This window comes from Alternaria alternata (genome assembly GCF_001642055.1).
Source record: "Alternaria alternata strain SRC1lrK2f unplaced genomic scaffold CC77scaffold_2, whole genome shotgun sequence".
Taxonomy (NCBI): Eukaryota; Fungi; Ascomycota; class Dothideomycetes; order Pleosporales; family Pleosporaceae; genus Alternaria; species Alternaria alternata.
This window is the reverse complement of record NW_017306191.1, coordinates 118,388-144,725: the sequence shown is the minus strand read 5'-3', so window position 1 is coordinate 144,725 and position 26,338 is coordinate 118,388. Positions and strand designations below refer to the sequence as shown.

Sequence of the window (26,338 nt, the reverse complement as noted above, 5' to 3'; positions counted from 1 at the left end):
ATGTAGAGTACTACCCAACGTGGGTGTAGTGCCCGATGTGGAGGTGACGCTTGATGTGGGAGTACCTAGGTAGGCTAGTCAGGTTTTACAATCTTTTGTACCGCCGAAGCCACCGAGCTTACATACATAGGGCTGCATCTCACTCTGTGGGAGTATAGTCACCATACTCCGTCGCCGTGTGCCGTGTTGTCAAAGGATTCGACTTTGGGAGAGTCGTCACGTTATCCCCACGTGATTGCGCTAGCCTCTTTCTAGCCTGACATGATCAGGTACAGGCAGCTCTGATGGTCTTATCAGCTTTTTTGCTTCCATTCTATCTGTTCTCACTCTGACAGCGTTCTCTTCGGAAAGATATGCTCGTGGGATAGTCAGCAGTGACTAAGACTATCAACGATGCTAATCCGAAAGGGAAGCGGGGTTGCGGCTGAGATGCGCAGCCACGTTCAGCCTTGTGCGCAGCACCTAGACTGGTCTTCAGCTCGATGGCTGGCATCGTAGCCTGCTTTCATCTTTGCACTGGCTACTCTTTCTTTCATGTAAGACTCAACAGAGATCCTCGTATCAGATCGTGTTACAGCTTCGCGTCCTGCAGATTACTGCCGTCTCATGCATTCGATCCGAACCCTACCGCAACCTCCAGTCGCAAATCAGGCTATTCTCGTGCTTTTCTCCTAACCGCTGACTGGTCTGGTAATGCGTGGTCACTTCATGACCCTCTTATTCTAGCTCAATGGCGACAGTCATGTCTAAAGCTCTAACCAAGGCTTCGTCGCTCAAGCCTGATATCCGCCTCGCTCAGGCACTCTCCGAGTTCGAAGCCGACCTGACCAATGAGCAGAAGTCTAGGTTTCGCACGCTGAGATCGCAGTCGCTTTCGGTGGCACCAACTCCGAGCGATGTCATGCGGCTGACGGCCGAAGTAGATCGTCGCATGTCGAAGAAGTATAGTGGTCAGTGTTTCGGCCCACGCTTCACAAACTTCCTCCAGGGAGTCCAGCAGTTTGCTGCTCTTGGCGATGTCGTGGTTGGAGGTTCACAGAACCTGATAGCGTGTGGTGTCTGGACATTGGTGCGAATGTCTTTATTGGTCGGTGTCTCTCTGTTGTATCGTAGTCGCAATCGGATACTAATAAAGCGCAGTCGATTGTGAGCTTGTCCAACTACGTAGACAAGCTATCGTCGATATTTATGGACATCGGACGGTCCACTCCGCGCCACCAAGCAATAAGCGTGTTGTATCCTCAATCAACAAAATTACAATCGTACCTCTCCGAATACTTCATTGTAGTCGTCGCACTTTGCCGTTACTTGTTTAAGTTCGGACAGAAATCAGCACTCCAACAATTTTCATCTTCCTTGAATGATGGAGACTTGAAAGCATTTCGGACCGATCTTGACAAGTGGGCATTATGGATCGCAAATGAAATGCAATTGAACGAAGCCCAAGAGAGTTCTGGTTTCAGGGCTCTATCTCGATCAATGTTCAAATCTGCATCGCAACAGCAGAAGTTTGCTACTAAGAACCGAGTGCTTGACTTCTGCTCTACATACGACCACGAAACAGTGTGGAAGCAAACGAGGAAGGCCGGAAACACGTCGCTCTATACAAATTTTGTGGACTACGAACAGTGGAGAGATTCTTCGCATTCTTCCACAATAATATGTACAGGCAAGCTGGGATCTGGTAAATCCGTACTCCTGGCAAATATTGTAGACGACCTCAACATCTCAACTGAGAAAGAACGACCACTGATAACGTACTTCTTCTGCAGACACGATATTCCAGAAAGTCTGCAAGCACGCGTAGTTCTGGGTTCGCTAGCGCGGCAGTTGCTACGGACCGTCGATGATCTTGACATACTCTCGGAAATCTGCGGAGATACTCACACTACCGGTGACACCGACAAGATACTAGGACTCATCCTACAAGGCTACCCCCCTAATCACAAAGCGTTCTTTGTCATAGATGGGCTAGACGAATGCGACGACGAAGAGAGAAGGGTGCTGGTGCAAGCAATGGGGTCGATCCAAGAGAACCTCAACGTCCTGATTTGTGCTTCGTTTCGCGAGGAGCCAAACAACGGTCTGCAGTCAATTACGCATCACCTCTTGTCCACTCGCATCGTTCCGTTGCCAGAGAAGAACCCCGATATTGACGCCTTCATTGAAGCCGATTTGCATCGTTGTTTGGACCAAGAACTGCTGACAATTGGAGATGCTACTCTGATCATCGAAATACAGGATGCGCTCATAGCTGGTTCACAAGGAATGTTTCTTTGGGCGGCTCTTCAGATCCGGTCTTTGTGTAGTATGAAGACCGACCACGATATCCGTGAAGCATTGACGGATCTACCTAAGAATATCTCACAGACGTTTGCACGGATATTGTGGAAGTCGGGGAGTCTTGACCGACCCCTTCAAGCAAAGACGCTACAGCTGGTACTGGCAGCGTGTCGGCCATTGACCACTAGCGAGTTAAGAGAAGCCCTGAGTGTTACTCCTGGCGACACAACCTGGGATCCGTCCAAACTGTTGAACGATGTTCATTCAGCGCTAGCTTGCTGTGGGTGTCTTCTAACAGTCGACGAGGAAGAGTCAACTGTCCGAGTTGTACACCACAGCGTCAAGCAATATTTCTTGCACGGCCTTGACGATGCGAGACATATTGGGTTCACTGTCGATGACGCACGGATAAGGATGGCAGATATTGTCATCACTTATCTTGCGTACGGTGTCTTCGAAACCCAGATGACCAAGACCGCAATACGTCCTATCATGGCACATTCAGCACCTTCGAAGATCTTGCAAAGCACCATGGGGTCTTCGGGTACTACTCGTCAACTCGCAATGAAGCTTCTCGGATCTAGAAAGCAACCTACATTCGATCTGAGCAAGATTCTCGCAGAAGCGCGTGGCTCTCTGAACCCTAGGCCAGAACACGTGTTTACGTTCTACGCTTATGCAAACAAACACTGGCAAGATCATATTTGGGACGTCTCAGGGAGAAACCATCGTATTTACCAGCTCTCTAGCAATCTCATCCAAGCTCGACGCTCGGAAATAAGAGATGTGGATAAGGACTTCGGCAGTCGTTGTCGCTGGGCTGCTAAGCACGGGAGTTTGAAACTTCTTGAGCTAATATATCAGAAGAGTAAAGAGCTCGCAGTTGATAGCGAAGACCCAACATATGATATAGATACGCCACTGGCTTGGGCGATAGATCATGGAGACAAGGACATTGTTAAAATACTGCTTGAAGCCGGCGTTGATGTCAACAAGAGAGTCAAAGTTTGGCATCAACGTGCGAAACCTGTAGTGATGAGACGGTTAGAAGAGCTATCGCCACTTATTCTAGCGGTAAGGAAGGAAGACAAAGATATTGTTGAGCTGCTTCTGGAGATGGACAAACTTGACGTCAATGCGATAGACCGTGAATACCGCACGGCGTTTACATGGGCCCTGGAGAAGAGAAACATGGATATCATCAGACTACTCTTCAAGGACGAGAGAACCGACATTGATAGAGAGCGCCCGGGGGAGTGGGCGCCATTGTTGGCAGCGGCATCGCAAAGAGACAAAGACTTACTTCAAGTACTGCTTTTCACGGACCGGTTTGATGTCAACTCAAAGATCAAGATCAGAGAGTCGACATTGATGCTGGCCGCGTCTGAGGGGCATCAAGAGATAGTTGAGCTACTAATTGCTGGTGGCAAACTTGATCTCAATGCGATCAATGATCGGGGAGAATCAGCGTTGATGGTGGCGGCATCCGAAGGCCACGAAGGCATAGTTGAGCTACTGCTTGCTACCGGTAAAATCGATATACACACAAGGGGCGAGGATGGAAAGACAGCATTGAGCATGGCCTTGTCACAAAAACACAAATACGTGGTTGAAATGTTACAGTCATACTCACTCCGTATTGCCGCTGATTCTCTAGTAGGCGCGAATAAAACCGACACACCTGATGAGACAACTTAGTTGGAGTAATGCAGTATGGAGTCGAAACTAGTCATATCATGTGCTATGTACTCTCTCTATATATCCTGGCTTGCTTGTTTCTTTATCATGCATCCTGGTGATGGTGACAATGCTGATGATGATTGACGCCGCGATCGCGGCGAGGATGATAGTGTTGTCTGAAAGCATGCTGAAGATGTAGATAGCTCGTGAAGTGGTATGACGATTGAATGTAGTGTACTATAGAAGTGAGGCAGGTGACAGCGCAAGGGTTGAAGGTTGCAACGTTCGATATGCACCGAGCTAAGCAAACGGACAGTGAGCAAACACTCACATCCCACACCTCTTCATTTGGAGTTCGTGACACGCCAGAGGTTGTCTACAGACAAGGGAACAGTGGATAGGTGACAAGGCGTGAACACTAGCAGCACTATGTACACGCGGGACAGATCATTTCGGATACTTAGGTATGCTTAGTGGTCAAATTACTTCCTGTATCGGCTGGATGTGCAAGTGTATCCAGACAATGCCATATAACCATGACTCTGTCGCCATGACGGCCCAGGTTCCTTTGCCGTACTATACATACACATGGGTGTTCGAGCTCTTCCGCAGTGTTCGTGAGGACATGGTATTGCATTTGCCCTATGGCGCAAGACGCTAACATGGACAGAGCCCGGCACACCGAAGCCAAAGAGTCAGTGAAGAAGCCATGATGCCATTCCATTCATTCCATTTTCCGTAGGTATGTTTATCGGAAGAGAGTAAAAGAACACCGAGTCATCCCGAAAAACCAGCCATAACCCAGACTATGCACGCCATATCGAACCCAGCTTAACGAGTCCTTGCCTGCACCTTTGGTGCGGCACCCTTGGCACCCTGCTTGCTGACCTTGGCGGCGTTGCCTCGTGCGGATGCGGCGGCGTTCTTGGCCTTCTCAGCCTTCTTTGCTGACTCGGCGGCGGCCTTCTTCTCCTTGCCCTCCTTGACGGCGGCGGCGCGGGCAGCGGAACGAGCCTCGGGACGTTGGCTGCGGCGCTCCTTGATCACGTCAAGCGAAGCACCGACGATGGCACGCTGGTGCTTGACTGTGCGGCGGGTACGCTTCTTGGCGACTTCCTGTTGGGTGGAGGTGGTTAGCGAGTGCGCCTCGAGGTAATGGAATTGAGAGGACACAGCCGCTGAGAATGCGTTTGTTTGTCAAGCCTGTCCGCAGTGTAGACTGATGTCATAGTCTGCTTCCTCTCCAAACATTCCCAGCAGCGCGTGTCGTGTGTATGAATTGCAGCGACTAACCTCAGAGATACCCTTCTTGTGCGCCCTTCGGTAGAGAGTGGTCCAGTGAATCTTGCGAGGGTTCTTGCGCTGGAGGAAAAGGGACTCGGTCTTTCCGTTCTGGAAGCGGAAGATCTTGCTGTCACCACGGATGTAGAGCTTGCCCTGTTGATGCCATCAGCAAATGTCCGACCGATTGTCATGTTCCATCATCCTCCGCCTTGTTGCCGTCGCGATGGCGGGATTTCGACATCTGGGTGGCGGGCGCCGTGACGTGGAGGGGCAATGTAACGCACCTTGCCCGGGTAGATCTTTTGACCGCTGAAGGAATCGTCGTAGGTACGCATGTTGGCGGTGTTGGCGTGATACCTGTGTGTTAGTCGTGGGGTTGTCGTCGGTCGCGAATTCAATATTGCAACTCCGTGTTGAGACCTGTGGGCGGGCTAAGCCCGAGCAAGCTAGCCTCTTGGCGTTTGGCGCGGTGGCTGGTGGCTGGTGCGCGACATCGAGATGGCCTGCACCCACGCGAACACCACAAGTACTTTCATTAGTTTCTCTATTTCTACCCTCGTACCGAGGAAGCCTACAGTATCTGGACAAGCTCGGTCGCTGTGCTAGCTCATCGCTCCTATGTCATGCTAGTACCTCAGTATTCCAGATGATATTCATGCATCTCTATACCGATGTTTTTCGATCAACACAATCAACGTACGCGTCCTGCTGATACCCTAGGAGCGATGCAAACGAAAACATCGCCACCTTATACATGAGTATGGTGTTGAGTGGCAAGGAATCAGACGTGGCTGGCGCAAGGCAGCAGCAACCCCGCTACGACACCGCTGATACAAAAGGCACAAGTGAATCACCTCGCCAAGAACCTGTGGCACTAACTGACCGACAACTACCTTCACTTGTCATGTGAGGCCCGAAGCAATCATATTTTACAGCTCAGTCTTATGCCAGTCAACACTCCAAGAGAAATATACATCCATCGTAACCACTGGTATCGTCTTGCGAGACTCAACTTGTCATGGATTTCTCTGCACGTAGAGTAGCTGTCACGGCCGCTACTAATCATCTGCAGTTACGAGAAGACAACAATTTAAACCTCAATTCCGGCAGCCTTCATGTCATCACTACGTCCACACCCCAGCGTGTGTCAGGAGATACAGCCACGACTAGCTCTGACCTACACAACCAAGACCTGGTTGACGTCATGGCGGAGCTTGAACGATATCAAGTCGACCGTCGAGCAGCTTTCGCCTTTGGGATGGCCCAACGCGGACGTGTTCATCCCTTGAATGAGGACGAACTAAAGCACTTTCGCAAAGAAAAAGACGGTGTATTCGGCCCATCCCCATGGGATACACCAAATCTGTCTACAGAGTTACCATTCACCTTTGGCTCGCTTCCTAGCCCCGCGTCGGTAGAGAATGCGATCAAGAACGATATTGGAGGCGAAAATCACTTTCGTTTTGCACCCTCACGCGGCTCACCAGGCGAAGACGCGACTGCCATCATGCACTTGCTTGACAATATCCAAACGCCGACATACTCTGACCCTGGTGCTGTCGTACACATGCAGTCACCTACCTTCAACCGGGCATGGCGCTGGATGCCGGGATGGGAAAGTGAAGGTATGCTAGGTCAATCAGACTTCCTCTTGACGGTCGCTCCTGCAGGTGAGGTTTTCGAGCTGGAATATCATGACCATCATTTCTCCACAACGCTCTTGACCGGTTCGAAGGTATGGCTTACGTTTCCTCCGTTACAGGCAAACCTAGACGTCCTCCGCAAAGCATATGGGGAGATGCATGCTGCTAACACCTCGCGTGTTGCTCTGGGCATCCTCGCAGAACTGCAACATGGTATTTTCATCATCCAGAAGCCAGGTCAAACTCTTCTTTTTCCACCATTCTGGTCTCACATGATATTCGATACAGCGACCTCCGTATCATCCGGCTTCTTCATAGCTACAGCCGCGCAATACGTATACCGTATAAGGAACATGGACCTTTGGCTGTCTCTCAATCTCTTCTGGGATTCAGCGGAAGAGCAACAGAATCATCTCGAGAACTATGCTGCAGAACTTGCAACTCACTTCTCAACCATCATGACAGGCAACTTCAAGCGCTTCAAAGTCGCTAATGTACAGAACGCCATCTGCAGAGAATGGGTCAAGACTGCACAAAAGAAAGAAACGGACTTTGAGAATATGAAAGAAAAGATTGGTGGGCTGCTGGAGTTAATTGACGATGAAGGGGAAAGAGAGAAGATTGACGAAATGTTTCGAGTTGTGTGGATTGAGTTTGTACAGCTGAAGCGTAAGAAGAAACCAGAATGCCGACTCTGCCATGTGCGCATCGAGCACATGCCTGCAGGAGAAACGCCAGATGACCGGCTGGCCCGGCACGTCACCGACGTGCATTGCAATTTCTGAGCTTTGATTTGAGATACTCATACCACATATAGCTCACAATGCACTACTTTCGCGCGTCCCGATTTTGACACCTCGTTCCCGCCGATAGTCCCAAGCAGACACCAGAGAACACAAATACCAGCAGCCCGTCCCACCTCACGCCACCACCGTTCACTATGACTATGCTGTAGAGCCCCACGTCGCACAGTGCGAGTCAAGTTATCGCAGCCCGCACAACCACGGCGAAGGGACAGGAGCATCGGATCGGTCCCTAGCATCCGACGCTAAAACGTCCGGCCCGGTCGCCATGCTCAACCACCATGCCCAAACGAGCCTAACGAGCGGAAACGACCCACCACTTGAGAGCATGTCCCCGCACACTACACCCTGAAATCTTTTGTCTCCGGTGAACTAGACCGCCGCGACCACGCAACACTGGGATGCACCATTGTTAGCAATCAATCCAAGCAAGCGGAAGAGAGATTTTTTCATAAAATCTGGAAGCCAGCCATGGGAGGCCTGATCCGAGACCGAGGTCCGGGGCGTACCTGCAGACGAAAGACGGCAGGAGTGGAGTAGAGAGGTTTCTGGTCGGAGAAGACGACCAAATCGGATAGAGTACGTATACGTACCTAGTATAAGTAGTGAAGGACACGACGGGACGGCAGAGCAAGTTCGAGAGAGAAGAAAAGAACGGGAAATTTCAAATCTCCAACCATTGTCCACGTCTCCCCTTACCCACATCTTCCACCACGTTAGCAGAAGAATAAACTGCAAGTTGCCGACTATAGACAAAGCCCTGTCCTTAACAACCCTCCCACCTCTTCCATTCAAAAAATGCGTTTCCTCACCACCATCCTGAGTACTACTCTAAGTCTCCTCACACTCAGCTCCGCCGCCGCCACCATGAACACGACAAACGGACTCGGCACGACGCCCGCCCAGCGACACATCATCTCCGCCGCGCAAGCCCAAACCATCATCACAGGCGCCACCGCCAACGCAACAGCGCTCCAAATACCCGAAAACATCGCCATAGTCGACCCTTCGGGCCTGCTCGTCGCCTTCCACCGCATGGACAACGCGTTCCTGGGCTCCATTGACATTAGCCAGAAGAAGGCGAGGACGGCAGTCTTGTTCAATGGCGTGTATGCGAGTGCGGATTTGTATGCGGCGGTGCAGCCTGGTGCGCCGCTGTATGATGTGCAGAATACGAATGGCGGGTTGATTGCTTTTGGGGGTGGAGTGCCCATTTACATTGATGGTATCTTGATTGGGGGTGTGGGTGTTAGTGGAGGTAGTGTGGAGCAGGATTTGAGTGTTGCGAATGCTGGCGTGGAGGCGCTAGGTGCGACCACGAAGGCGTAGGTTGATACGACGATATATATAGCGGAAATCAATTTGGACTGTTAAAAGACTATCGTTCTATAATCTAGTATCTGGAGTTATGGTTATGATGTGACGACAATCTCACCGTGTTTAGCTTTCAAGTCTACTACCCTTTACCCCTTCTGCCGCTTAGCTCCTCGTTCCAACGGACGAAATCCTCCTCCAAGTCGCTCGATAGCTCCTTCCTTTCGTACCTCCTCTGCAAACATAAATCTAATAGCTACGCATTAGCACTGCTAGGTTCTACAGATAGTTACCTCAAGTGCTCATACGTCTGGCTCCTCTCCATGCCCTCTATCGCATCTCTAGCATCAATCTTGGTCTGCTCACTGACGCCCTCCATATCTGCAATCGCTGCAAAACGTTCTTTCCAGAATGCCCATCTCTCCTTGCTGAACTCAGATTTTCCCTTCCAGAGTTCGCCGCCGCGGCCTGGGTTGCCTTGCTTGCGATCCGAGGGTGTGAGGTCTTTCTCCATGCGGAAGAGGTCGTGGCCGTAGCCTAGTATCCAGGCTGCAGCCGCAGGAACGTTGGCATCGTACTTTTGGTTGGCGGTTGACATTGGATCGTCGATAGCAGGCGTCTCGAGTGCTTCTCGTAGTACGAAGAGAGCGTACATGGAGAGGTCATGGATGTGTTTGCCTGCCACTAGGGCGAAGAAAAAGTTCATATTCGCCCAGGCTTCGATTTCTCGGTCGATATAGCCGTCATGTGCTACTGGAGAGTCGTTGAGAGCCTCGCGGCAGGCCATACTGAAGTCGGTCATCTCCTGGTAGAGGTAGTTGTATTGCTCATTGCCCGGTATGGAATGCTCCTTGAACGCGCTGACCAAGTCGATCAACATGTTGTGGTTTACCTGTGGGCCATTACGGAAAGTCAACCGCTTTGCTGAATGAATGATGCTTTTCCAAAGGTCCATGAAGTCTACATCGTCGAGTTTGGCGTCTTTGATCTTCTCGTCGATTGGCCCAAGAATGCGCGACGTCGCTTCCTTTGCGTCGATCTGCTCGTTGAGGAATTCTTGGATCAACGGGTAGTAAGCGCTGTCCTCCTTTGGGCGGAACCATCCTCTTATCTTCGCGATCTGGTCGATCTGTTCCGCCTCGGTTTTGACCGTAGGGAGGACTTCTTTGATCTTCTGGTTTTGTTCCTAGAAAAGAGTATTAGATACGAGCATATGAAGTCATGGTGAGCAAATACCGCTATGCGAGCCATGGTCTTGATCGGTGGATCGAAATGTGTTGATCTTGGGCGGGAGGAATGCACAAAAGGTACACGGTGTTTACTTCTGGTGATGTCATACGCGGCGGGACTGCGGTTCACCCTACTGATACCACGTGCATGCCTTGTTAAGGTAATTGGTAACTTGTGCCGGGCCAGTCGAGATACGCTATGAGACATCTCTTTCCTGAAATGGCGAAGCGTGGTCACTCTACGCTGGTAGGCTCGGAGATCCTCCGCGTAACAGGAAGGCGTTGGAAGGGCGTTGCATGATGCCAGGGCGAGCTTAGCAACCACCACGTCTTTTGTACTCGGAAAGCGACTTGAGGTGTGAAAACGATCACTGGAATTGTGTTAAGCAGCACTGGTAGAGAAGCTGATCGTCGGACCGCGTATGTGATCAGCCCGAAGCTGTCGGCAGACAAGGATCGCCAGAACACGATCCTGAAATTAGCCCTCAGTGCCTTCTACAGCCTCGCAACGTGTTCCTTGTTGCGGGCCACGTTACACAACATTGATAATGCAGACACCACAGTACACAGCAATATTACGGTTATATGGCAAGCTCGGATGCATATCTGTGTTTATCGAGATGCGGATCGGTTTTGTGTGTCGCAATCTTGTAACCCCCCGCGCATGTTGGAAAGATCACCAGAAAACGGACTTCGCCTAACTGCACACTGGCACCTTGACACATCCCGAATACATGTCTCTTACATGTGGAACCTAGACAACAACCCTATATTGTAGCCTGGATGTCCTTGCAGTATTATTTCCTCACCACACATGAACGAGTCAATGTCACTATTCTGTCTTGGTATAGGCACTACCGATAACAGCCAAGCCTCGTCTTGATGTAACGACCCCTATCCCAACTTCTATCATCGTAAAAAAAAACCCCCCCATCTTTACAACTTCGCGCCCCTCTCCCTCTCGGCGCGAGCCCTCAAGTCTTTTCTAAGGATTTTTCCCGCCGGACTTTTTGGAATGTCATCTAGAAATATGACACCCCCTCTTAACTGCTTATACCCCGCCACATTCTCCTTGACGAATTGTACAATCTCGTCTGCCCCAGTCTTCCCTCTATCCCCAACGACAACGTAAGCCCTGGGTACCTCGTTTGTGCCATCATCCGTCGGCACCCCAATGACCGCCGCATCCAATATGTCAGGATGACCAAGTAACAAAGCCTCCAACTCCGCAGGCGCGACCTAACAACATTAGTATACAAAGTCAGCTTTTTAGTCTAATTCAATAAGTAGCAGCAGCAAGTGCAAGTTCTGCAACGTCCGAAACTTCTTCCCAACAACTTACCTGCAATCCCTTATACTTGATGAGTTCCTTTTTCCGGTCCACGACGTAAAACAGACCATTCCTAAACACGGCAATGTCGCCGGTGCAGAACCAGCCATCAGATGTAAACGCGTCTTTATCCGCGTCGGCGTTTTGGTAGTAGCCTTTACATACTACAGGGCCTTTGACGAGCACCTCTCCGGGTGTTCCGGGTTCAACGTCGCGCCCACTGTCGTCGACAAGTCTCGCGCGCATATTAGGTATCAAGGGCGCCACGGAACCCGTATCATCGTGCGTGCCCGGGGGCATAATCGTCGTGGAACCCGTCGTCTCAGACAGACCCCACGTTTGGTCGATGAAGCAGTCGGGCCCACTGCCGAGTTTCTGGCTCGCGGCGTACTGGAGGTCTTTTCCTAGTGGGGCGGCGCCGCTGATGGCTAGCTCGAGTGTCGCGAATTGTGTTGTTGCGAGGGGGCTCTTGGCGATGAGTAGGTAGATGGGCGGCACGGTGAAGAAGAAGGTTATGCGGTACTGTGCGTTGTAGGCGAGGAATTGGGAAAAGTCGAATTTGGGCATCCAGTAGACGGTTCCGCCAATGTAGAAGGGGTTGATTAGGTAGCCTTGGACACCTGCAATGTGAGCGGTTGGCAAGTCTAATCGGGAATTCGAAAAGTCAGTAAAATGTTTTGCAACGGTATTTCTCTTCTACCCTCCACCTTGTTTTTCTTTTTCTTTCTTCTTCTTCAAAACACGGCCATGACTTACGAGCGATGGTCCTATACTCGAAACCCGGTCTCTTCTCCTTTATCCAGCTCTTCATCATATCCCCCGTAGTAACAGCCTGGCTCACCAGATTCCTATGACTCAACTTGACACCCTTTGGCAACCCCGTCGTCCCCGAGCTATAAATCAGCACCACCAGACTCTCTTCCAACTCTTTCCTGTCCACGATCCTCATCCACGGCAACCTGTCTTCCCGGTCGATCAAATTCTCAGTCTCTTGTGCCTTTCCATCATCATCACCAGTCCCTATGATTCTCAAACCCCATTCTCCCTCCTCACTCATAAGCAGTACCCTTCCCCCACCGCATTTCCCCCATCCAGCCTCCTCGGCAGCTCTGATGGACGTCTCCAGTGTAGCTTGGCATGTGACTAGTATCTTGCTTCCGGCACCTTGTATCTGTCTGGCCAGCTCACCCACGGTGCTACCAGCCGATGCGGCAGAGAAGATGCCCCCGGCACCAATGACGCCGTACGCCAGCACAGGCAACAAGTAATGTCCCGTGGAAATCACAGAGACTACATCTTTGCCCGCGCCGTGGGCGCCGACGCCAAAGTGTTTGCGCAGCGCGGCTGAAGTCGCTTGTGTGAGAGTGCGAGCGCGTGACTTGTCTAGCACGTCCAGGTCTGGATTGGCGGCCGAGACGTGTAGTAGTGTGTTTGCTTTGGCATAGCTGTGTTCCGAGTCTGATTTTTTTTTGAGTATCGTTAGTTCTCTAGGAGGGTGATTCGGAGTTTTATGATATGAAGGCAGTTGTTTTCTCACCGAAAAGAAGGGTCAAGACGTCGAGGTCGGGTATTGGGTAGTCTTTTGCAGCGCGGTATATAGTGCCGGTGGGTGTTTTTTCTACAACGGTCGTCATGGTACTTTTGAAGCTCTTTATTAGATGAACGAGATTGGCACAAGTACACTAGACAAGGTCCGACAGACAAAGACAGACGTGCTTGGGATAGTCGATGATATCACGACCAGCCATTGTCGTCAACTGGTACATTTGGATAGATATACTATCTACTATAGTAGCCGCAAAATGGCCCTCACATAGCTCAGCGCCTTCCTCGGTCCACGGACTCCCAATGTCTAGAGTGGTCAACGATGCATGCGGTGGCTTCGGCAACTTGAGATGTCAGTACTAGCGAGTAAGCGGGGTAAGTTGGGGTAGATCAACAATCATGGTGCTGCTCCCAACTGGGACCCGTTATTTCGGAGCTATTCAGCTGGGACACGTCCAGCTCAAGCTCGTGTCGCCGCTCGCGTTGTTTACTGCTTGTTTCGCTCGCCTTTTGCGAGGACTTGCGTTGTGCGCATATAAAGTGTACGATCTGAACGGCGCTGTTCATCCTCTGCGTTTAGCACTTGGCTCGTCGCGTGCATCTTCAGCATCATCTGCGTCGACTTCATCTTCGCCAGTAGGCTTGCCAGACCTTTTCGGTTTTCGTCTCTTACGCTTGCTCTTGGCCGGCCGCTGTTCCGTAACAGGAGCGATTTCCACCACCATAGGAAGCACAGCTGGTCGCGCAATTGCAGGCAGCTCGCTCTCATTAATCTTGTTCTTGCGCATGCCTCTCGGATTCTGTGTCTCGAGCAATGCAACGTATTCGGCAGTACGTTTAGTGTGCTCGACCTTGGTCATGATTTTCCAGTTCTCAGGCTTGTCTGCCTCTCTCCACTTTTGCCAGATGTCGTCGTGCATTACACTTCCGCTGAGGACGACGAAAGCGCAGCTGTTCCAGAGCGTGTGGACTGCTTGGATGGGCAGCCACTTGGACCGTAGCTCTCCATGCTGTGTCAGCCAATATGCGACCTTTGCCGGTGTAGGGCACATGTTGCGGAGATGCGGTTCGACGTATATTGTCCGCTGATCCCAGAACGACAGGCCGTTGTCATCGGTGACGTGGAACGAGTTGTGGGGCAGGTATTTGGGCCGGTATGAGGAGGGCTTGCGGCGGACGTAGTAGCTGTTGCTCGAGGTCTCTAGCATCTTTGAAGGATGGTCGTGGAGAGCCTGTTGGAGGAGGACTTGGGAGGCTTCGGGCTTGAGGGAAGAGATGTTGGGGTGTTCGAGTATGGCGGTCAGGTGAATGTCTGGCCTGCAAGTCAGCCATGGAGCACACAGAGACGCGGGTCTACGTACACTTGTCTTCCCCATCGACCTTCCTGTAGTGGTCTTGAAGCCACTTGGCGCGCTCTTCTTCCTGGTGCGCATAGTCGGTGAAGATCAGCTCGATGCCAGCAGCAAGCTGGCCAATGTATTCCGGTGTGACGAGCTTGGTAGTGAACCTGGATCCGGGCTTTGCAACCTTGGCTTCAATCTGTTCTGGCTGGTAAGTAGGTGAGTTTGTACTTGTCTTCTGCATGGCCTCGACCAGCGCATCATCGCCGTCGCTCTCCGCGGGCGCTCTGACAGGCCGGGGTCGCGGCTTTTCGCGGACCCCTTTGAGCCTCAGCGCTCTTGGGACAAACATGGAGAGGGTAGTTAGTCTCGCTCAGATGCTCGCGAGCGCAATTGCCGCCACCATTCGCGACGCGCCGCGGCTCAAGCACGGACCTTACGTCAGTCCCCAGTTTCTCAATTTCCATGCGACACTTACTACTACTACTACTACCACTACTACTACTACTCCACATACCCTCGAACCGTCAAAATGGCCAAGGAGAAGAACTACAACCCCGTCCAAGAAGCCAAAAAGGCCGAGAAGCAGAAGCAGATCCGCAAGCAAAAGGCCAACCTCCAGACCCAGCGCAACGAGAAACTCGCGCGCCGAAACCCACATCGCATACAGCGCGACATTGACAACCTCAAAGAACTCGACCAGAGCGGCGCCATACGGCCACATGAGCGACAACGGCTACAGGAGCTGGAGAAGGATCTCACAGCAGTGAACAAAGCGCGCGCCGCGCTGGGGGACAAAGCGCCAGTCTTCAAACCAGAGCGACAATACAACAACAATGACGATAATAGAGAGAGGGGCGCAGAGCAGAGAGACCGACGCGCCGGCGTCCTGGGCAAGAGATCACGAGACGGCCAGCGCAAAGACACGGATAGCAGTGACACCGACGACGACGTGAAGCGCATACCCATGCCACGCGACACACCACCGCCAATACCAAAACGCTTCCTCCAGCCCGAACAAGACGACGCTTCTGCTGCTACAACCGCCGCCGCCGCCGAACCAAAGAAACCAACCATTGTCTACGAAGCCGCGCCCCAAGTCCGCGATCTGCGCAAGGAAGCAACCAAATTCATGCCCGCGTCCGTGGCGCAGAAGATCAAGTTGGCAAAGGGCGAGGGACGCCTACTTGAGCCGGAAGAGTTTGACAAGCTGAGAGACGAGGGTTATATGAATGAGAAGAAGAAGGAGGAGGAGGAGGAGAACAAGTCGACGGCAGCAGGGAAAGAGCAAGCGGAGAAGAAGACGGCGGCGCAAACGGCCGACGAGGAAGAAATAGACGCCTTCTTGGAAGGCGTGCAGAATGCAAGTGTCAAAGATGCGGTAGAACGGGCCGCCGAGGCTGCGGTGCAAGAAGCCGAGTATGAGATGATGGCTGCGGAGGCCCAAGGGCAGATGGAAGGTATATCTGGGGAAGCGAGGACGGCGGAGAATAAGCTTAACCATGTGTCGATGGAGGAGGTGGAAGATGAGGACTTGTAGGCGTGGCTAAGTTTTATCAAGGAAGCTCGTTCCATGTCTTAGGTGGTTTGTCTAATGATGGGACTTGAAAAATGTTTCATGAAGCTTTACGTGTCGTTGTCGCACTGATGAGGAACGTGGCAACAATACTACGGGCCAAACATTGCTGTTTTGCTCCTGAGAACATCTTCCTCGCGACATGTTGACAATCGAAGCATGCACTCATATGTACCTGCTCACAGAACGATTGTACAAGAAGTCACGGCAAAGGCGCCAGTATGTTTGATCAAGTCATTATTTCATTCATTGGTAGGGTATATAGATACGCGGCTTTCACGCCGAAAGGGTATGTTTCGTTCCATCCATCGCAATACCATGTTGGTCCATTCTCAGGTCTTCATGCCATACAAGAGAGAGGGGAGGAAGAAGGGCATCGTGGCTACCAGGCAAACAAGAAGAGAAGTGCTTTACTTCTTCTGGCCAGTGGCGCCGGAGAGGGTGTCGGAGATGCTCTGGCCAGCGTTGGAGGCCATGTCCTGGGCTTGCTTCATGACGCCCTGGCCCTGGTTGGACGCATCGTCGCCGCCGGAGCGGGTCGCGTCACCGAGCTTCTGTCCGGTGGACTTCTGGCCCTCTGGTAGTCGTCGTGTTAGTTACATGTTCCCCGTATTCAGAAGGGAAAGGGGGAGGGGAGCGTTGTCTTACCAGGCTGGACGGCGCCGGCAATGCGGTCACCGGCTCCGGTGAGGCTCTCGCTGGCCTTCTCGGTGGTGGACTTCTGGGAGTCGGGGGTGACTGTGACGGTGGTTAGATGGTTGTCCTGTACTGCATGTTTCGACGGTGAGTGAGCTTACTCTTCTCTGAGGCTTGCTCGCCGAGGCCCTTGCGCATGGAGTCAGACATGTTGATTGTTTGTGGTTGGTTGGTTGGAGGTTTGGAAGTGGTAGTTGTAGTTGGTTGGAGTTTGAGAGTTGATTGTGTGATGAAGGTTCGAGGAGAAGACAGCAGAGACATTCTTATATACTACCTTTCTGCACCATGGCAGTCGTACGTCATATGTCTCTAGACGAGCAGCTGCAAAGGGTGTGGGTGAGAGAGGGCAGCGCAGTGTTTAGTGGGCCCTGTTACTTGCTCCTTCACATGGTAGAACTGCCAGGATGTATACCAGTTTGCAGGCGCCACAGACGGCCACGATTGGTAGATCACTACTTCCGCACGGTGTGATTGATGGCAATCTGGCGCCTTTGCATGGCATTCGCGTCATCCGGCCACGGCTCAGGGTGGATACATGTTCCAGATCGTTTGCCGCAGGAGGATTACTGCCCCGCTAAAGGGTAAGATGTGCTGGGCAAGTTGGAACGAGGGGCATGTGCTGCCGCGGTTCCCCCTCAGCTGCGAGTGCTTTTTCAAGTGAATAGTTGGTAGCGTAGTAGAGAGATAGTTGGTAGCGTCAGGTTAGCCTTAGTACCTTCTTGATAATGGTAGACTATCCCCTCGCCCTACTTCTAGCCTGAAGCCATACTCCGGAGCAGAAGCCGTTGTTTGCCAACGTCGGGTACACGAACAGTTGGAAGGTTGAGTGGGGCAGTACCCCGCTGACGTATGTTGGTGGCACGAACAAGTCACGCAGCACGTGACTAGCGTCATTGCTACGCCACATCAGCCCGAACAGACGCGTACAGACGTCTTACAGAGCTCGACGCGTCCAGGTTCTACTCTATCATCCCGCTCGCACCCACGCAAATGGAAAGTGATTCTCCACGCAGGAGCGCATAAGAGTCGTTACTATTTCTGGCCTTTTGCCGCTGAGCAAAAACTTGTTTGACATTTGTCGCGAAGAACCCACTTTTCATCTCGTCAACATCGTCAATGTGACGACCCATCCTTTGGCCGCTGGATTCAACATGTGCACATGCTGCGCACAATCATGATCGACTGTCCTTTGCACGAGCGGGCCGTTATCCGTGGTTGAGCTCTGCGTTGTTTGCTGTGGACCTTGGCTAATCTCACAGCGTCAGCAGCAAAGCCGAGTCTTGCCAACCACCACGCGCTCAACACCGAGTCTGTCCCACAGTAGCAGCAATAGGATGAAGGATTGGCTTTTTCATGGTCGCCGGTGATGCCTCAAATTGAGATCGGAGAATTTGCCATTGCCCATGCTGCCGTGCGGCGAGGTACATGCGGCCGTCTCACCAGGCCGACTATGATCATCCTTGGGGATCAATCTGCGCACAACTCAGACAATGCCTGCGACGCGGCACAACAGATATCGATAGCGCCTGGCGAAGATCGTCTCTGGCACTCCAAACTGCCAACACCGAGTGTGTCGTGCTAGCTGTCAACATACCTCCGAAGCTCGTGTTTGATGAGCAGCACCAACAATGTTCGACAACTGTCTTGCTGGGGTTGCATCTACTCGAGACTCCTCGGTGCTCGAAAGTATCGCCGATATGCAGTGCATTCGCCGTCGCGCAAAGTCTCGACCAAAGGATCGTCTGCCGCACGCGATGCTCCTGCATGCAGGCGTCTGTGAGGCTGGGCAACTCTTCACAAGCCACAAGCTAACTGACGAAACAGGCAATATCACAGATAAACACCCAATGAACCTTCAATCTCCCTTATTTGCCGTACAAAATGGTTTTCCATCCTATCTTCCCCGTGTTTCAGATCAGATCCGCTCTAGCGCTTCTCTTAAACGATAGTCGCTTCATGATAGGGTCCACGTCGATCAGGCTCCGACAAACCTAATTTTATTTACCGCTGTACAGTACCAAACCTCACCGTTTGGTGTATGGGCATGCTGTCTATCACATGTATTGACTCGCCCACGGCCCTCGCCCGCATGAGTCTCCATGCCTGACAATCCCAAGGCCGCCTCGCTGGCTGTGCCACAGGCTTCTAACAATAGCTCGAGAGTAGTAAGAGCAGGGATGACTTCATGCTACACACAGTGCCATAGGCACGTTCAGTACCGCGAACAGTTTTGCTTGTACAAAGTACTCTCTTGGGGTTCTGGGCGTTGTGGCACTGCCGCTGCCGCTACTGGGATCGCTCTCACACGCCAACATACAGTCCGTTTCCTTGATACATTTGCCTAAAGTTTCGAGGCTGAGGTCGCTACCGTTGCTGCCACTGCGGTTGTTGGGAACATAAAACAGAGACGGGGTCGTCTCCGCTCATGGTTACTTCCTCATAAGGCAATCGTCTTTCTTCAAGACTCAAAGTACCCCAATAATTCTTATTATCGCTATTGCTTAATCCACCATGAAGTTCTTCGCAGCGTTGTTGGTACCTCTTCTCTACTCTATATCTGCGCATGCCGACACTTTTGCCGACGACGCCTTTACTGCCATCAAACTTCTGCAAGAAAAATGGTACAACTACGATACTGGCCTATGGTAAGTAGCTTTCCACTTCACGCGACCGGCATATCTGACTTCAATCAGGAACGACTTATGGTGGCAGTCCGGCAACATTATTGAGGCCATCGCCCGATTTGGTATCCAAGATGCTGCCTTCAAGGAGTACGCCCTCATGATCGTCTCCAACACATTCGCCAAATCCCCAAACCAGCATGGTGCAACGCAATGGAGAAACAAGTTCTACGACGACGAAGGCTGGTGGGCAATGGGCTGGATCGCCTCCTACGATCTTACGGGCGACGTCAAGTACCTCAATGCCGCCAAAGACATCTTCGAAGACATGACCACAGGCTGGAACACGCCCTGCAAAGGCGGTCTCTGGTGGTCGAAAGACCGCGACTACATTGCCGCCATCTCCAATGAGCTCTTTTTCTCCGTCGCCGCCCACATCGCCAACCGTGTCGACGGCCAGCAAAAAGTAGACTACACCAACTGGGCTTCAATGGAATGGGACTGGTTCAAGCAATCTGGTATGATCAACAGCGACGAATTGATCAACGACGGCATCGACCCCACGACTTGCAAACCCAAGGGAACAACCTTCACATACAACCAAGGTATCGTCCTAGCCGGCCTCTCTGAACTTGCTCGCGCGAAAAACAACGGCGACTACATTGAAGAAGCGTACAAGCTTGCCGTGGCCTCGACAACCAAACTCAGCGATGGAAGCGGCATTCTCACCGAGCCTGTTGGAGGACCTCTCGACCCCGTTAGCTCGCAGTTCAAAGGCGCGTATGTACGGGGTTTATCGACGCTTTATGAGAATGCGCCGCAGCAGGGGGTTAAAGAGTTCTTCTATCGGAACGCTAATGCGGCGAGGAGTCAGCCGAGGGTGGATGGTGGTGTCATTGTGGATTTGTGGCAGGGGTCCAGTCAGAATGGGAATCCGAGCACGCATGCGAGTGGGATTGACATCATGGTTGCGGCTGCATTGGCTGGTGACCCGTAGGTGTTGCTGCTGTGGTAGGGGCTGTCTTGCGGTTTCTTGGTTGTGTTTTATACCCCCGTTTTGGTTTTGGTTTTGGTTTTGGTTCGGTTGGGGCTGTTTTTCCACGCCAGCGGCTGTTTGGCGCTAGATGGTATCGTGAGGGTTGGAAAAGATGGAGTGTGCAAAGGACACTCGTTCTGTTTAATGTAATCACGAACTTAATGACGACTACATATACAAATCTTGTGCCTGTGCAGTGTGCTTCTTTTATTTCGTTATAACCTTCAGATTTAGTAATGCTTTGCTCTGCTCAACACATCGATCTTGGCTCAGTGTTGGGCGTGATGCATTGCTCTTGTCTCGATTAACGCGGAATGTGCAAGTCACTTCACGCTGTAATGTTATAGATACTACCATCTGCATGCCGGGGATACCAATCGTCTCTTATGCCTTTTTTCCTCTATGCGCAAGATGATTGGTGGATTGATGAGGCATTTTTGTGAGAGCTGACCAATAGGAAGATCAGGCTGCATAATCTACGCCACGTAAACGGCACATTCGCTAGAGCTCAGCAAATCCTCGCCCGAAAGCTCCTAGACACTGCAAAACTTCTCGCGACGAACCTATGTACTCCTGCCGGTCACCATTTGGCATTGGGTAATACCTTCAGAATAGATATCCGGCGTTTTTCATCGTCCAGCACGTATTCTTGCGGGGAAAGCATCGGCGTCATCCGGCACTTCCACCAGCCGTGCCCAAGAGCTCGGTATCAACGTTGTTCCCAGCTCCACCGAGTGCACTTATCCCAATTGGTGAACCGAAGACGTCCTCGCCTCACGTAAAAACGTTTTTACCGAAGAGCCTTAGTCAAAACGGCGCGCAATGCAACTCGATAAGACTACTGTACTGCAGTGCGCACTGTCCTACTCACAGATACCTACGCCCGATCTTTCTGCAATCCAACTAGGCCCAAAGGCTACATGCGACAGCAAGAATGAGTGGCGGCTGCAGGTCTTACAGCTCATGGCAGGCCATGGTAGGTTAGATAAGCCCGCGGTTACACCGGTTTTGAGGTCTGTGTATTGTCAGAAGTGTTGTCATATTCGGTTTATCTGAGGATTTGAGGCTTGCGGCCGGAGGTATGATGTAGGGTTTGCTGTTCTCTTGCCTTTCGCATCGTGTGGGTATCAGGAGCCAGATTATAGGGATTCGAAGCATACATATCACTCGTTGTTGTCTGGAAGACCTCTTCACTTTTCACATCTTCGATTGATCCACTCGACTCTCGTCATGGGCTACGAAGCAAACAAGTACCGGTCATGGCTACCAGACTTCCTCAAAAGATCGACGCAGGACGATGCCACGCCCGACGAACGAACATCACTTCTTCCAGATTCGCGGCATGAAGAGTGGACTACGGGCGAAACGTACGAACTCGAGGATAAACAGGCATCCAAAACCCAACTCGTCCTCCAAGAGTTTTGGATCCTGCTCAAAGGATCACTACCAGTGGTCGTAGCATACGCGCTGCAAAACTCGCTGCAAACAGTATCTGTCCTCATTGTCGGCCGCCTCTCACCAGAGGCATTGGCTACCGCTGCCTTCTCGTACATGTTCGCCATGGCGACTGGTTGGCTCGTCGCTCTTGGTGGCACGACTGCGATCGATACACTGGCGTCCGCCAGCTTCACGGGCAGCAAGAATCCGCATGACCTAGGTATTATTCTCCAACGGGCGTACGTCATGCTCCTGCTCTTCTACATACCGATCGCTATCGTGTGGTTCTGCTCCGAGCCACTCTTCAAAGCCCTCGGTCAAGAAGACTACATAGCTCGAGACTCGGCGAGATTCCTTTCCGTGCTCGCTCCGGGCGGTATTGGCTATATATATTTTGAAGCGCTGAAGAAATATATGCAGGCGCAGGGTAAGTCCATGTCAACTACGCTGGCTGTGCTCTCAAGCTGACATACTCAGAAATCATGAGACCTGGAACATACGTCCTCCTCATTACCTCCCCACTCAGCGCCGGCTTAAATTACCTCTTCGTATACACCTTCAAAATGGGACTACTCGGCGCTCCACTTGCAACCGGCATTGCATACTGGGCATCCTTCCTTTTGCTGCTCGCATATGCGCGCTTCGTTGACGGGTGGCAGTGCTGGGGAGGCTGGGATCGCAAGTGCCTGCAGAACCTTTGGACTTTCTCCCGACTTGCTCTCCTAGGCGTGATACACGTCGGTACAGAATGGTGGGCATTTGAGATTGTTGCGCTTGTAGCAGGAAAGCTCGGCACTATACCACTGGCTGCGCAGAGCGTTATCATGACTACAGACCAAGTCATGAACACCATTCCTTTCGGAGTTGGTGTTGCTACCTCGTCGCGTGTCGGAAACCTCCTCGGCGCACGGAACGCCAAAGGCGCAGCTAGAGCTGCCAACACAGCCGCTGTGCTCAGTATGTTACTCGGTGCGCTTGTGCTGGCTGTTCTTATGGGAGTCAAAGACTTCTATGCCAAGATCTTCAACGACGACGTGGAAGTCATCAAGCTCACTGCAAAAGTAATGCCCTATGTCGCGCTCTTTCAAATCGCGGATGGACTTAATGGCAGTTGCGGCGGAGCTCTCAGAGGCATGGGTAGGCAACATATTGGAGCAACGGTAAACATTGTCAGCTACTACTGCGGGGCTTTGCCATTGGGCATCTGGCTTGCCTTCCACGGCTGGGGCCTCGGCGGCTTGTGGGTCGGTCAGTGCATCGCGTTGTACCTTGTCGGATTTGCAGAATGGGCGATTGTTGCTTGGAGTAACTGGGATCACCAGGTCAAGAAAGCTTTCGAAAGGATGGATTCAGATGAGAGGGCAGAGTTGGGCGTTGCTCCAGAGGAAGCTGCGCCGGTACGTAGGTAGTCGCCTCAGGTTTCGGCGGCTGAGGTTGGTCGCGTCGGATGTATTAGCAACGCTTCTTAGACATTGCGCACGGAATAGAGATAGATAGCTGTCCGGTACGACTAATGCAAGAAGTGCCAAATATTACTCGATACGTTAAGCGAACGGTGCTAGCGCGGCCGGTATCTGAATCCTGGTCTCCGCGTCTGAACCTCACTTCTCATCGCCTCACCACCTCCGCACGGCTACCCAGTTGCTGCGTACCCCACGGCAAGTTTGCCTCTCAATAAAATATCTAGGGGCTTTCGTGGCTTTGGGGCGGATCACGTATCCGGCCTTGCTGCATGTACTAAAGGTAAGCTTCGTCAATTGACCGCCCAACCTGCCACGGAGATCGTACTTGGGATGCATCCGGATCACCTCAATTCTTATCGAGCCAATCCAGGCACTGTATAACAGCTACGAAAGACCTTTACGTAGAACATGTAAAGCTGCAGACTACGTAACGAACGCATCGGAGACGCACTTGCATGCATTAGTAGCGTAGGATCATACAGGTCTTGACTCGCTTGAGATAAGACGCGATACCAAGAGATCGGAGTCGCTGAATACTGTTCTTACATATCGTCTATGGGGAAGCTTACTGGCTGATTTCCCCGGCTTTTTTCTAATCATGGATCTGGGATCCTCGTCATTGTACATGGCGGGGTTGGGTATCCACATCGATCAGCAACGGCCAGTGCATGTACTCCTCGGCAATGTAGAATGAGGTCGCTCGGATGTATTGAACAAGGGGGAGGTAGGAAAGTTGATGTGACCATCACGGTGTTCTCAAAGTCTGCACAAAAAGCTAGACGCGGTATGCTGAAGAGAATCTGGTCCATCTTCGTTGGAAGCTCATCTCTATACCCTTCCAGCTCTGCACTGAGACAACATAGCTCCGGAATTACACCACACATCAACCCAACCTCGAGGCCTGAAGCTTCCCCAAGAAGCTACTAACCGATTGGAGGCACAACGGTGCTATGCCTGCAGACGACATCATCATGGAGCAGGGGTAGCTCCAAAAAAGTTGTTTACCTAACAGCTATTTACCTAAAAGCAGTTTACCTAACGTGAGCTGGTCAAGGTGCAACTGATAGAGAAGACGATCATAATCTCGAGCTATATACTGCGAGCTCTCCGCAGTTTTCCAAATCTGTTTCTGCATCTCTCCCTCCCCCTTTCCATTTTCTGCCGCATCCACACCTTGAAAAACAACGGCAATATGAGGTTCACTCCCGCGATCGTTGCGAGCTTCGCGGCTACTGTAGCTGCGCACGGCGACCACGGCCACGACCAAGAACCATTGGCTGGACCACACGAGGGATTGTGGTACAACACGCTTCCCGGTGACGGTGGAACTCAAGTATGCGCTTCCAACTCGAGGGACGACGCGCTCAAGCAGTTAACTGACCTCACCTCAGGCCGACTCCATCTTCTCTGGCATTTCTACATTCGGTCGTCTCCCCTACCACCCGTGTCTGTCTAGCAACACAAAGTTTGACATTGCATTCATCGGTGCGCCCTTTGACACTGGCACATCGTACCGCCCGGGTGCTCGCTTTGGACCCAGCGGTATCAGACAAGGTTCTCGCCGCCTCAATCTCTAGTATGTTTCCTTGCAAGCAACCATGTGCTTACTTCTTTGGGGTGAATCAAAGGCTCACGCAGAATTGGATTTAGTGGTGGCTACAACGTCCCACTCGAGGCGAACCCATTTAATTCTTGGGCCAAGGTCATTGACTGTGGTGACATTCCTGTGACTTCGTAAGTTGCTTTCCACCTCTTGTGGGCCTTGTCGGGGTCAGAATGGGGGAGCGAGCGGATGCTGATTTGGTCATGTGTGCAGGTACGACAACGGATATGCGCTTCAGCAGATTGAACAAGGTCACAACTTGCTGTTGAGCCGCGAACCATATACCCATGCGGATAAGCCTGGTCCCTCAAAGAAGGGTACTACACTTCCTCGCTTGATCACCCTCGGAGGCGACCACACCATCACACTCCCTCTCCTCCGTTCCATCAACCGTGAATACGGTCCCATCACCGTCATCCACTTTGACAGCCATCTGTAAGCTTCAATCTACCCTACCCTTTCTCTCTCTCTTTTGCCCCTATCCCTTCAACAACAACGACACCATAATCTAACACCTGCAAGCGACACATGGCGTCCCAAAGTCTTCGGCGGCGCCCCCTCGGAACAAGCCAGCATAAACCACGGCACCTACTTCTTCCACGCCGCACAAGAAGGCCTGCTCGCCAACGACACCAACATCCACGCCGGCATCCGGACCACGCTATCGGGCCCTTCCGACTACGAAAACGACGGCTACTGCGGCTTTGAGATTGTCGAGGCACGCGAAATCGACAAGATTGGCATCGATGGCATTGTCAAGAAGATCAAGGACAGGGTAGGCACCGAGAAGCCCGTGTATCTGAGTATCGACATTGACACTCTTGATCCTGCTTGTAAGTTTAACCTGTTGGTTGGTTTGGCCTTGATGGTGGCTGTGATTATGATGGGGACTTGAGAGGTGGGACATGGCTTGGTTTCTCAATTTGCGACAAAAGACTGACCGCTTTGCTCAACAGTCGCTCCTGCAACTGGCACGCCCGAGACGGGTGGTTGGACAACCCGAGAACTCCGCACTATCATCCGTGGCTTGGAGGGTATCAACCTCATTGCTGCTGATATCGTCGAGGTGGCTCCTGCTTACGATACCAACGCTGAGCTTACTACCATGGCTGCTGCGGATACACTTTACGAGGTCATGACTTTGATGGTTAAGAAGGGGCCGTTGAGCTACATGGGTGCTCCTAAGAAGGAGACGATCGAGTTGTAGAGTGGGGGCTTGAAGGATAGGATAGCATGGGCAATGATGTAGATAGTAGGCGTTGACTGGTGACCGAGAGAGGAATTGTTGGATATGATGCGTTGAGCGCGATTGTGGTAGAAGCGTTCCGGACTTGGATCAGCCATGTATATGACGACAATGATGATGACGATGACACCGAATCAATGCCTTCCAGGGTATACCCTAAGCAACAAGCATGAATCATCCCAGTGATCAGGCCTCCCCCTTGGTGCATA

General features: G+C 51.8%; 12 protein-coding genes across 12 annotated transcripts; 7 read left to right on the top strand and 5 right to left on the bottom strand.

Annotated features, from left to right (window-relative positions):
- Window positions 1-640: 640 nt before the first annotated feature.
- On the top strand, window positions 641-4,205 carry CC77DRAFT_293229 (hypothetical protein). Its single transcript, XM_018531091.1, has 2 exons — window positions 641-1,087; window positions 1,141-4,205. The coding sequence occupies exons 1-2, from the start codon at window positions 731-733 to the stop codon at window positions 3,979-3,981; spliced, it is 3,198 nt and encodes a 1,065-aa protein (XP_018390366.1). The 5' UTR covers window positions 641-730; the 3' UTR covers window positions 3,982-4,205.
- Window positions 4,206-4,794: 589 nt separating this feature from the next.
- CC77DRAFT_926705 (hypothetical protein) lies at window positions 4,795-5,582 on the bottom strand (the record flags this gene model as incomplete). The annotated part of the gene is made up of 3 exons (XM_018533948.1): window positions 4,795-5,079; window positions 5,257-5,400; window positions 5,532-5,582. The coding sequence occupies 3 exons, from the start codon at window positions 5,580-5,582 to the stop codon at window positions 4,795-4,797; spliced, it is 480 nt and encodes a 159-aa protein (XP_018390365.1).
- Window positions 5,583-6,451: 869 nt separating this feature from the next.
- CC77DRAFT_927020 (hypothetical protein) lies at window positions 6,452-7,675 on the top strand (the record flags this gene model as incomplete). Its single annotated transcript, XM_018533967.1, has 1 exon — window positions 6,452-7,675. One exon carries the CDS (start codon window positions 6,452-6,454, stop codon window positions 7,673-7,675), a length of 1,224 nt encoding a protein of 407 aa, XP_018390364.1.
- A 408-nt stretch (window positions 7,676-8,083) lies between these two features.
- On the top strand, window positions 8,084-9,089 carry CC77DRAFT_291155 (DUF336-domain-containing protein). Its single transcript, XM_018531089.1, has one exon. The coding sequence runs from the start codon at window positions 8,492-8,494 to the stop codon at window positions 9,020-9,022; it is 531 nt and encodes a 176-aa protein (XP_018390363.1). The 5' UTR covers window positions 8,084-8,491; the 3' UTR covers window positions 9,023-9,089.
- A 207-nt stretch (window positions 9,090-9,296) lies between these two features.
- On the bottom strand, window positions 9,297-10,258 carry CC77DRAFT_1056768 (hypothetical protein; the record flags this gene model as incomplete). Its single annotated transcript, XM_018527934.1, has 2 exons — window positions 9,297-10,193; window positions 10,244-10,258. The coding sequence occupies 2 exons, from the start codon at window positions 10,256-10,258 to the stop codon at window positions 9,297-9,299; spliced, it is 912 nt and encodes a 303-aa protein (XP_018390362.1).
- A 911-nt stretch (window positions 10,259-11,169) lies between these two features.
- CC77DRAFT_1015977 (4-coumaryl-CoA ligase) lies at window positions 11,170-13,612 on the bottom strand. The gene is made up of 3 exons (XM_018524135.1): window positions 13,104-13,612; window positions 12,323-13,024; window positions 11,170-12,210 (listed from the first exon to the last, which is right to left on the bottom strand). The coding sequence occupies exons 1-3, from the start codon at window positions 13,198-13,200 to the stop codon at window positions 11,516-11,518; spliced, it is 1,494 nt and encodes a 497-aa protein (XP_018390361.1). The 5' UTR covers window positions 13,201-13,612; the 3' UTR covers window positions 11,170-11,515.
- A 62-nt stretch (window positions 13,613-13,674) lies between these two features.
- On the bottom strand, window positions 13,675-14,803 carry CC77DRAFT_926889 (hypothetical protein; the record flags this gene model as incomplete). Its single annotated transcript, XM_018533959.1, has 2 exons — window positions 13,675-14,423; window positions 14,473-14,803. The coding sequence occupies 2 exons, from the start codon at window positions 14,801-14,803 to the stop codon at window positions 13,675-13,677; spliced, it is 1,080 nt and encodes a 359-aa protein (XP_018390360.1).
- CC77DRAFT_293193 (hypothetical protein) lies at window positions 14,765-16,120 on the top strand. Its single transcript, XM_018531090.1, has one exon. The coding sequence runs from the start codon at window positions 14,984-14,986 to the stop codon at window positions 15,989-15,991; it is 1,008 nt and encodes a 335-aa protein (XP_018390359.1). The 5' UTR covers window positions 14,765-14,983; the 3' UTR covers window positions 15,992-16,120.
- A 108-nt stretch (window positions 16,121-16,228) lies between these two features.
- Window positions 16,229-16,955, bottom strand: CC77DRAFT_1015975 (hypothetical protein). Its single transcript, XM_018524134.1, has 3 exons — window positions 16,825-16,955; window positions 16,676-16,765; window positions 16,229-16,604 (listed from the first exon to the last, which is right to left on the bottom strand). Exons 1-3 carry the CDS (start codon window positions 16,871-16,873, stop codon window positions 16,438-16,440), a joined length of 306 nt encoding a protein of 101 aa, XP_018390358.1. The 5' UTR covers window positions 16,874-16,955; the 3' UTR covers window positions 16,229-16,437.
- A 2,279-nt stretch (window positions 16,956-19,234) lies between these two features.
- On the top strand, window positions 19,235-20,341 carry CC77DRAFT_926377 (Six-hairpin glycosidase; the record flags this gene model as incomplete). Its single annotated transcript, XM_018533922.1, has 2 exons — window positions 19,235-19,368; window positions 19,417-20,341. 2 exons carry the CDS (start codon window positions 19,235-19,237, stop codon window positions 20,339-20,341), a joined length of 1,059 nt encoding a protein of 352 aa, XP_018390357.1.
- A 1,045-nt stretch (window positions 20,342-21,386) lies between these two features.
- Window positions 21,387-23,248, top strand: CC77DRAFT_291006 (MATE efflux family protein). The gene is made up of 2 exons (XM_018531087.1): window positions 21,387-22,244; window positions 22,295-23,248. The coding sequence occupies exons 1-2, from the start codon at window positions 21,611-21,613 to the stop codon at window positions 23,224-23,226; spliced, it is 1,566 nt and encodes a 521-aa protein (XP_018390356.1). The 5' UTR covers window positions 21,387-21,610; the 3' UTR covers window positions 23,227-23,248.
- A 1,070-nt stretch (window positions 23,249-24,318) lies between these two features.
- On the top strand, window positions 24,319-26,246 carry CC77DRAFT_290841 (Arginase/deacetylase). Its single transcript, XM_018531085.1, has 6 exons — window positions 24,319-24,613; window positions 24,672-24,856; window positions 24,931-25,014; window positions 25,097-25,318; window positions 25,406-25,716; window positions 25,840-26,246. Exons 1-6 carry the CDS (start codon window positions 24,473-24,475, stop codon window positions 26,088-26,090), a joined length of 1,194 nt encoding a protein of 397 aa, XP_018390355.1. The 5' UTR covers window positions 24,319-24,472; the 3' UTR covers window positions 26,091-26,246.
- Window positions 26,247-26,338: the final 92 nt, after the last annotated feature.

Excerpts from the sequence above, each read along its gene's own strand:
- CC77DRAFT_293229 (XM_018531091.1), top strand. The coding sequence starts at position 731 with ATGGCGACAGTCATGTCTAAAGCTCTAACCAAGGCTTCGTCGCTCAAG. Across the intron at positions 1,088-1,140 it reads TGGTGCGAATGTCTTTATTG|TCGATTGTGAGCTTGTCCAA; the intron begins GTCGGTGTCTCT and ends AATAAAGCGCAG.
- CC77DRAFT_291155 (XM_018531089.1), top strand. The coding sequence starts at position 8,492 with ATGCGTTTCCTCACCACCATCCTGAGTACTACTCTAAGTCTCCTCACA.
- CC77DRAFT_1015977 (XM_018524135.1), bottom strand. The coding sequence starts at position 13,200 with ATGACGACCGTTGTAGAAAAAACACCCACCGGCACTATATACCGCGCT. Across the intron at positions 13,025-13,103 it reads CGTCTTGACCCTTCTTTTCG|ACTCGGAACACAGCTATGCC; the intron begins GTGAGAAAACAA and ends AAAAAAAATCAG. Across the intron at positions 12,211-12,322 it reads CGAGTATAGGACCATCGCTC|ACTTGCCAACCGCTCACATT; the intron begins GTAAGTCATGGC and ends ATTCCCGATTAG.
- CC77DRAFT_293193 (XM_018531090.1), top strand. The coding sequence starts at position 14,984 with ATGGCCAAGGAGAAGAACTACAACCCCGTCCAAGAAGCCAAAAAGGCC.
- CC77DRAFT_1015975 (XM_018524134.1), bottom strand. The coding sequence starts at position 16,873 with ATGTCTGACTCCATGCGCAAGGGCCTCGGCGAGCAAGCCTCAGAGAAG. Across the intron at positions 16,766-16,824 it reads CGAGCAAGCCTCAGAGAAGA|TCACCCCCGACTCCCAGAAG; the intron begins GTAAGCTCACTC and ends CCACCGTCACAG. Across the intron at positions 16,605-16,675 it reads TGCCGGCGCCGTCCAGCCTG|AGGGCCAGAAGTCCACCGGA; the intron begins GTAAGACAACGC and ends GACGACTACCAG.
- CC77DRAFT_291006 (XM_018531087.1), top strand. The coding sequence starts at position 21,611 with ATGGGCTACGAAGCAAACAAGTACCGGTCATGGCTACCAGACTTCCTC. Across the intron at positions 22,245-22,294 it reads GAAATATATGCAGGCGCAGG|AAATCATGAGACCTGGAACA; the intron begins GTAAGTCCATGT and ends TGACATACTCAG.
- CC77DRAFT_290841 (XM_018531085.1), top strand. The coding sequence starts at position 24,473 with ATGAGGTTCACTCCCGCGATCGTTGCGAGCTTCGCGGCTACTGTAGCT. Across the intron at positions 24,614-24,671 it reads CCGGTGACGGTGGAACTCAA|GCCGACTCCATCTTCTCTGG; the intron begins GTATGCGCTTCC and ends ACCTCACCTCAG. Across the intron at positions 25,319-25,405 it reads ATCCACTTTGACAGCCATCT|CGACACATGGCGTCCCAAAG; the intron begins GTAAGCTTCAAT and ends AACACCTGCAAG.